The 8,646-nt window shown below is 38.2% G+C and overlaps 1 protein-coding gene across 1 annotated transcript in view; it reads right to left on the bottom strand.

Moving 5' to 3' along the window:
- Positions 1-5,582: 5,582 nt before the first annotated feature.
- The window catches only part of LOC148209761 (uncharacterized), a 38,111-nt gene continuing 35,047 nt past the window's right edge, over positions 5,583-8,646 (bottom strand). Inside the window, 2 exon segments of the mRNA XM_088126984.1 lie at positions 5,583-5,639; positions 5,698-5,837. Coding sequence (XP_087983110.1) covers positions 5,583-5,639; positions 5,698-5,837 — 197 coding nt within the window.

Here is an 8,646-nt window from a genome sequence, read left to right as displayed (position 1 = left end):
AGCCAAAATATACACACTTTAACATTTCTTTGCACAAAAATTTCCCAAATAATAACTGGAATAACTCTATTTTTTAGAGTTATCACACCCCCAAACTTAAAATCCTGCTTGTCTCCAAGCAAGAGCATGCATTGCACCCTTTTACACTAAGAAAATATTAGTAGCTTGCGCATCTAACATACAGACCTATGCCCCAGCCTTTTACTTTGATCAGCAACGCTAAAGTTTACATAACTCTACTATAGTACTTCAGCTGGAGAAAAGAAAGGAACGTAACTTAAATTTTGTTCACATTCAAGAAGATGCTATTTTCTGCCCAACTCTAACTTTCTTCTACTTTCCAACCTCAAGCTTAACTTCTCCTAGTGATTTCTTTCTCCAACCCATTTCACTAGCCTAGACTTTTAACCTTTGCACTACCAACTTGCGATTCTTTAACCATGGGCTACTAGTCCTTCCTAATCCTACAACATTTTTTTGCTAACGATGCGAGCTACTAACCCCTCCTTTTGTGATACTTTACTTTTTTTTTTTTAAGGTTGTGCTGGATTACAGGATTAGAAATATTCATGCTTATATACAAATTAGCTACTAAATGTTTGTATACTAAATGTTCACTCCAAAACTTATAAGACTACATTGTCCTAAATGCGGCTGAGGACAACCAGAACAGAATGCTTCAGCATGCCCCCAAACTTAAAGCAAAACTAGGATAAGAAATTTAAAGAGTGTTCGCTAAGAGGATAAGTACGTGTGTAGGGATGACTAATGCTAAAAACTAAGGGGATCTATAAGAGGTCTAGGCTAGCTATACAAAGATAAAACTTGCTTTGGATAGATGGTCATTAAAATTCCTCTCTAAGCTCAGCGCTACTTGGGGCTAGTACTACCAGAGGGATGCTAGGGCATAGGTAGGCAAGCATGAATCAGAAGGTGGACAAAAGAAAGCAGACAAACATTTAAATGCTCTAGCATCAATAGAAATGACTGTGCACTAGCAGGCTCTAGCATCAAGACTACACACAAAGGACACGACAAGAGACAGATGCTAAGGACACAAGACTTATAAAGCTTTCTTTTTATCATTAATTTTATGCACGCTGGGGAAGATCCACATACTAACTAAAAGAAAAAAGAACGAACTAAACTATGCAAAAACATAAATTTAAAATGCATAGACTAAAAAACATATAAATTTAAAATGCATAAATTAAAATTGAACTAAACTAGACTAAGGAAACTAAAAATAACAACAACTGAGGGGGGGGGGGGGGTCATTTGTCAAAGCAAAAAGGAAAGGAACTTCCTTTTCCCGGGTCAAGCAGAGCTTCCTCCAGTGCTCTCTTCCTTTTCTGAAGAATCGCCCGTAGGCTGATCTTCCTCTTTACAGCTGCTCGAATGCTCCAGCAGATTTTTTAGTCCGACATCAGTGGCCGTAGACGACGATGTTGGCTTTTTAGCCCTTAATCTTTGTTAATTAATGTTTTGATGATAACAAACACCCTTAGTATTAACTGTTTTTGGTGTGTAAGAATTATTGTTATAAAGCATAAATTTATTATTAGCTTTAATCATATTATATGATTTATTGATAATATTTATATTTGTTTATTGATAATTTTAGTATTTTAAAGTGTCCACAGCAAAGTGCTCGTTACGACGATTCCAACGGTTATTGAATTATCCAAATCGGAGCTCAAACGAAAAAGTTACAACAAAAAGAAGTTGAAAGAACATGTATGACGTGAACGATGACCAATAACAAGGTGATTTGATTGAAAAAAAAAAGAGTTTTAGCCGTTGGACATGGGAAGCATGGGGAGGTTTATTGTTCTACACCCTTGATTTTTTAACATTTGAAGATAATCCAATGGCTCTAAATCAATTGTGATTTCAAACTATTTTCCCTCTATTTAAACAACTCTTCCCTCCAAAAATAAGAACGACTCTTTCCTACTTTTACTCTCCAATCTCTCTAAAATTTCAATGTTCTTACAATTTTTAGTGAGAGAAATCTTTAATTTGAGAGATCCTTGAGCTTCCAATTTTATTTCTCTTAGCCAAATTGTGAGCTTTATTTGTAAGAAATTTCTTAACAAAATTTATGAGCAAAAAATTGTGTATCCTCTCTTTTTAGAGAGTTTGTGAGATTGTATTCAAATTCCAAATCTTTGTAATGATTGCTCTTGAGTCCGTAAAAAGAGCGTTGTAACGGTTTGATCCAGAACAGTGGAAAGGATCTGGTTTCTTCTTGCTCCCAGAAAAAGGACATTGTATCGGTTGGACTCTAAGCCGTGGAAAGAGTCAAGTTCTTCAATTGAACATCCAAAAGGAGCTTGGGAAGTGGAGTACGTCGATTGTTGCCGAACCACTACAAATTTACGGTGTCATTTTCTCTAACCCTTCTCTATTTAATTTTTGCAATTAACTCTCTTCATCACAAATTGCATGAAATTAATTGTTTGAATTTGTTATTCATGTTTATGGTCAATATTTATATTTGAATTATTTGGGTGGTGAAACTAATTAGGTTGTTTATATTTTTAATTTGTTATTTAATTTTGTGTTAAAATCATTCGTTCATAAAAAGTTTACTTATTTGGTTAAATTGGGTCCACCGTATTAAAAAGTTTATAAAGTTTAATTAAACCCTATTCACCTCCCTCTAGGGTTGTCATACATATCCAACAGACAATGAGGCCTCCGTTTTCAAATGCTCCAGTGCAGCAATGATGCTAGCATCCCTCTTCTTTGCCTATGGGCAAAAGCAGATTGAGCCTCCTTCATATGCATTAGCTGCTTCTGGATCTTCACGAACTGAGCCATCATTTCATTGATGGCTGTTGTATGCAAAGCTCCCCACCTTGTCGGGTCTTGGAGCATCAAGGGCTCTAGCGTATGTTTATCTATCACCAGCTTGTCCTTGATGACCTCCTCGTTGTCAAGAAGAAGAACGTATAAAAGAAGTGGCGGCCTGTCTTATTCGATGCGGCATTGAGCCATCTCCTTGTGGATTATTTGCCCAACATCAATGATTCTGCCCTCCAAGATGCAAGCGAGTAATAGGACTCTGCCCTTTTTAACAGAAGAGTCATGTATGGTGGGCATAAGTTTGTAACAAACGACTGTGCACCCCACTCTTTATGGATCGAAGTTCGTGTAAAATTCGTGAACCAACTTTCACGAACTGCGACATCTCCTCCGGTTTGAAGCCTTCCTCCAAATATAGGTCTCTCGTCTTGGTTGCCTTATAGTTTGTATTAGATGTTTGGTCCACAAATTGTCTGTATGTCGCCTGGTGCGGTAGCACCACGTTAATATTCTTTGACGCACTGGATGATGGTGGGACCTGTAAAATAGCAGAGGGGCGCTTCCCTTTAGATGGGGAAGCGGTCTTTGCCGAATTCTTTTTCAGAGGTGGGGGCTGGGAAGTGTTGGAGGCCTTCTGTTTCTTGGCTGGTTTGGGACTGTGTAGAGAGGAAGAGGGCCGTTTACTTTTTCGGGTGCACGAGGCGGGCCCAGAAGTAGAGGCGTGCTTGGAGACCACTAGCGGATGGATTTCTTCGACGACAATGGGGGAGAAGGGGGTAGATATCGGTGTCAATTGATTTTGAGTGGTGGTGATAGTGGTTTGGGTGGGGGTGGGGGTGGACCATTGTGAAAGGAGGGCGATTTAGGGAAATGAGGAGCGGGAGGGTCGGTCGATTTTGTAGGGCTATCGACTTGAGGCTCCTCGGTGGGAGGGGGATTTTTGGATTGAGCTTGCAGGAGGCTAGTGTTGGAACGATGACTGGAGAACGATGAATTGGTTATTTTTTATCGAACTGATTTTTCGTTCTGGAAGGATCAGATAGTAGATTATCTACATTCCAAAGAATTGGAATTGCCATTAGACAAGAAGCCGGATGACATGGAATTAGCCAAATGGAAAAAGTTAGACAGTAAAGTGTTGGGTATGATTCGCCTAACATTAACAAAAAATGTGCAGAGCAGCGTAGCTAAGGAAACTACCACAATTCGGTAAATGAATGCACTGTCCAACATATATGAGAAGCCCTCGGTAAATAATAAGGTGTATCTTACAACTAAATTTTTTAATTTGAAGATTGATGAAGGTACATATGTGGCTGCCCATATAAATGAATTTGATACGTTGATTAACAAACTGGTTGCTGTGGATTTAACATTTACGGATGAATTAAATGCTATCTTGTTGTTGAGATCGTTACCTAACAGGTTGGAGCCTATGAAGGCAGCTATTCCAAATTCTTATGGAAAAGAGAAATTGAAATTTGTAGATGTCAGATATGCAACTCTTGGAGAGGAGATTCGCATAAAGGATTATGGTATTACGTCTACTTCTAGTACAACATTGAATGTGGACAGAGGAAGAAATAATAACAGAGACTATGGAAAACATGGAAAGTCAAGAAACAACAGAAGCAAGTCTAGAAACAGCATACTAGAATGTTGGAATTATGGTAAGACAGGACATCTGAGGAGGAACTGCAAAGCCTCAAAGAAAGCTGAGGGGAAAGAAGCTGGTGCAAATGTTGTTGCTGAAGAAATACATGATGCTCTAGTTTTTAGAATTGAAGGCGCTCATAACACGTGGGTGGTGGATTCAGGTGCGTCTTTTCACACTACAAAACAACGTGACATTCTTGAGAATTATGTTACAGGAAATCATGGAAAGATGTATCTTGCTGATGGAGAGCCTTTGGACATCATTGGGATTGGTGACGTTAATATAAAAATGGCGAACGGTTCAGTCTAGAAGATTTGCAAGGTACGTCACGTTCAGAATATGATGAAGAACCTGATTTCCATGGTGCAGCTAGATAATGAAGGATGTGAAATATCCTTCGGTCAAGGAAACTGGAAGGTTACAAAGGGTTTCATGGTGATGGCTCGAGGAAGAAAGTTAGGAACTTTGTATGTCAACGACAACGACAAATATAAGATAGCTGTTGTAGATCATTCAAGTCAAACCCAATTATGGCACAGTAGGCTAGGACATATGAGTGAAAAACGTATGAAAATTCTTCACTCTACAAGGAAGCTAGAAGGACTTAAGGTAGTGGAACATAAGTTATTTGAAGGATGCATATTTGGGAAACATAGTCGTGTCAGTTTCTTAAAGACAGGTTAAAGCCAAAGTCTTCAAAATTGGAGTTGGCTCACACCGATGTATGGAGGCCTTCTGAAGTTTCTTCCATTGGACGTTCCAGATCTATATAACTTTCATAGACGACTCAAGTAGGAAGATATGGACTTATTTTATTAAACATAAGTGTGATGTGTTTTCTGTTTTCAAAACATGGAATACTATAGTAGAGAATGAGACAGGCCTGAAAATCAAAAGCTTGAGGTCAGATAATGGTGCTGAGTATGTTAGTAGGGAATTCAAGAAATATTGTGAAGACAGTGGAATTGTGATGGCAAAGACTCTTCCAAGGACACCAACAACAAAACGGTATGGCGGAGAGAATGAACAGAACGTTGAATGAGCGTGCTAGGAGCATGAGAATACATGCTTAATTGCCTAAGATGTTTTGGGTAGAGGCAATCAATTGTGCGACCTATCTGATCAATAGGAGCCCGACCATATCACTAGACTTCAATTTGCCTGAAGAAGTCTGGACAGGTAAAAAGGTAAACATTTCCCATCTAAAGGTTTTTGGTTGTGTATCTTACCTTCACATTGATGCTGGAGACAAGAGTAAATTGGATGCTAAATCCAAGAAATGTTTCTTTATTGGGTATGGTGGAGCTGAGATAGGTTACAGATTTTAGGATGACCAAAACAAGAAGATTATCAGAAGCAAGAACGTGACCTTGAATGAGAAAGTCTTATACAAAGACAGAAATAAAGGTGATTCAGGAAAGATAGAGTTAGATGGAAGCACAGAGAAGACTCGGTATATAAGTCCTCCTGAGATTGAGACTAAAACAACAGAGATTTAAGATCAGAATACGATTACTCCTGAAGAAAAAACTGTGGGATTTGATGAAAAGGTTGTGGAATCTGATGAACCAGTTGTGGAAACTGATCAGGTTCAGAGAACACCACCACCAACAGTTAGAAGATCTAGCAGAACAACCATACCACCACAGAGCTATTCCCCTACATTAAATTACATTTTACTGACTGACAGAGGTGAACCTGAATGTTATGAGAGGCGGTTCTGCTGCAAGACTCTGTTAAGTGGGAGTTGGCCATGAAAGATGAAATTAGTTCTCTAATGATCAATCAAATATGGCAACTTGCTGAGTTACCAAGAGGTAAGAAAGCTTTGCAGAATAAATGGGTATATAGAATCAACCAGGAGCCCGACGACAGCAAAAGGTATAAGGCAAGGCTTATAGTCAAAGGCTTTCGACAAAAGGAAGGTATTGACTTTAATGAGATTTTCTCTCCCGTAGTTAAACTAACTACCATTAGGACTGTTCTATCGATAGTGGCAGAAGAAGATTTCTTCCTGGAACAAATGGATGTAAAAATAGCTTTTCTTCATGGTGATTTGGAGGAAGAAATTTACATGGTGCAGCCACAGAGATTTACAGTACAAAAACAAGAGAAAATGGTATGCAAACTTCAAGAAGCCTATATTGTCTCAAACAGGCACCCAGACAATGGTATAAGAAATTTGACAGTTTTATGTGCAGCAGTGGATTTCAGAGGTGTCAGGCAGATCATTGCTATTATATAAGACTCTGGGTAACTCATTCATCATTTTATTGCTATATGTTGATGACATGTTGATAGCAAGACAAAATAAAGAAGAAATTCTGAAGATAAAGGTTGAATTATCTAAAGAATTTGACATGAAAGATTTGGGAGCTGTGACTGGGCGTTTATGCTGAACGCACGCACTAAGCGTGGTAACAATTATATAGATGCAAGCGCACACCTGTCAGAGTAATATAAAATGGATGGAGTATCCAAGTATCGATCCTCAAGGACTTCTAAATAATTTCCAAACTCTAAAGTTTTAAAGAATAGTGAATGTTGAAATGAGTGATTCTTGTAAAATGGGAAGTGGTCACAAATAATGGTTTTGGATTTGGGATTTGGACTTATAATGATAAAACCTAGCCCGAATTACTTCAAGTTAGCCAACAAAGAATCAAGGACATGCTAAGGATAATATGCATTTTACTTTAGAAACCAACGACTACGCTTCTCACTTGACTTATGTCTAAGCAAGTTCAAAGTCCTAAGACATTCCCTAATATGTCTATTATGAGAGATATCTTAGTTTTAGGATGGAAATAGTCGCAACCTCGGGTTAAGGTCCTATGTCTAGGCTACTTAAGCGGAACCCTTATGTCTAAGGCGCTCCTCTCCTCGGTTTAACCACTCAACAATGCAAATAAGCAACCTTTTCAGTATTGACTTGTTAAGACTTACAGTGGCCTTCTCTAAATCCTAACTTTTTGGGAAAACATGTTGAGCAATGAATGGAAAGCAAAAACACTACTTCTTAGCAACCCTTTTTAGACATAAAAGGCTAACTATCCATAACCGGGCTAGAGACGGGAATTTAGAAAGACATATTGAAGAAAATACAGCAAGTAAAATGGTTGAATGTGGAATGCATGTGTGAAAAACAAAAGTTAACTAACGGAGAGTTTTTATCGGGATTGAGAGCTTCGCCCTTCTCTTTCAAGCAAGGGGGAGTGTCACATGCTCTTTCCTCCAAAAACACAACTCTCTTAACTAAAAATAAAGTAAAGGCAAAGAGAAGAGAAGCAAAGTGCTGGATTTTTATATATTTGAATAAGTAGAAAATAACTAAGTACAAATGGAAACAAAACAAGCTCAATAAAGGAATGTAAAGTGCTCGGGATTTAAAAACCAAAAGTAACTAATGAAAGCAACTCAAAAGTACTTAGAAAGCAACAAAGAAACACTAAAAATGATCAAGAGAAGGAAGCAAGGCTTGATGATTTTGGTGGAGAAGTTGCTGGAATTTATAGCTGTGCAGAATTGGTTAGGTAGGTCCTAAAACGATGGTGAATCACCCATTTCCAACTCTTTTGACTGACCAAATCGTGCTCAAACTGATAGTGGAACACTTCTTCTACACGTATGCATCGGTTGGAACCACCAAAACGCATTGGAAGACGCGTTTCATTAAGGGCAAAGTTGGAAGAAAACCAGTTTTTCTGCAGGCTTCCCAGGCGCCTGGCGCCTCCCATGATGCTTTTTTCGTCTTTTTGCTTCTTTTGATTAATTTGCACTCCCAAATGGTCCTAAAATGTCATAAATACAATATAAGTCAACCACAAACCATAATATATGAATTTTTGCATGAATTGGAACTCAAACGATCGAGAAAAATCCGAAACAAAGCTGAAACATAGTAAAAACAGCATCTAAAACCTTCTTTTTACACATGTAAACAAGCGTAATCACACCCCCAAACTTAACTTTTTGCTTGTCCTCAAGCAAAACTTAGCAACTTTACTCAGCTTTCTAACACATGGACAAGGAAAAGCAAAAGCAACCGAGATGTTCAATCATAAATTGTCTCAAGGAAAAGATGTCAAAGCCTACCATTCTATTGCCTTTGTAAACTTAGTCACTATAAACCAAGTTTGAAATGATAAAAACTTTCTCTTTCAAAATCCTTTTTCCTT

Source organism: Momordica charantia, assembly GCF_013281855.1.
Source record: "Momordica charantia cultivar OHB3-1 chromosome 8 unlocalized genomic scaffold, Mcharantia_2.0 BLBB01000008.1, whole genome shotgun sequence".
Classification (NCBI taxonomy): domain Eukaryota; kingdom Viridiplantae; phylum Streptophyta; class Magnoliopsida; order Cucurbitales; family Cucurbitaceae; genus Momordica; species Momordica charantia.
Note: the sequence above shows the minus strand (reverse complement) of the source record. Positions and strands in the feature narration are given on the sequence as shown.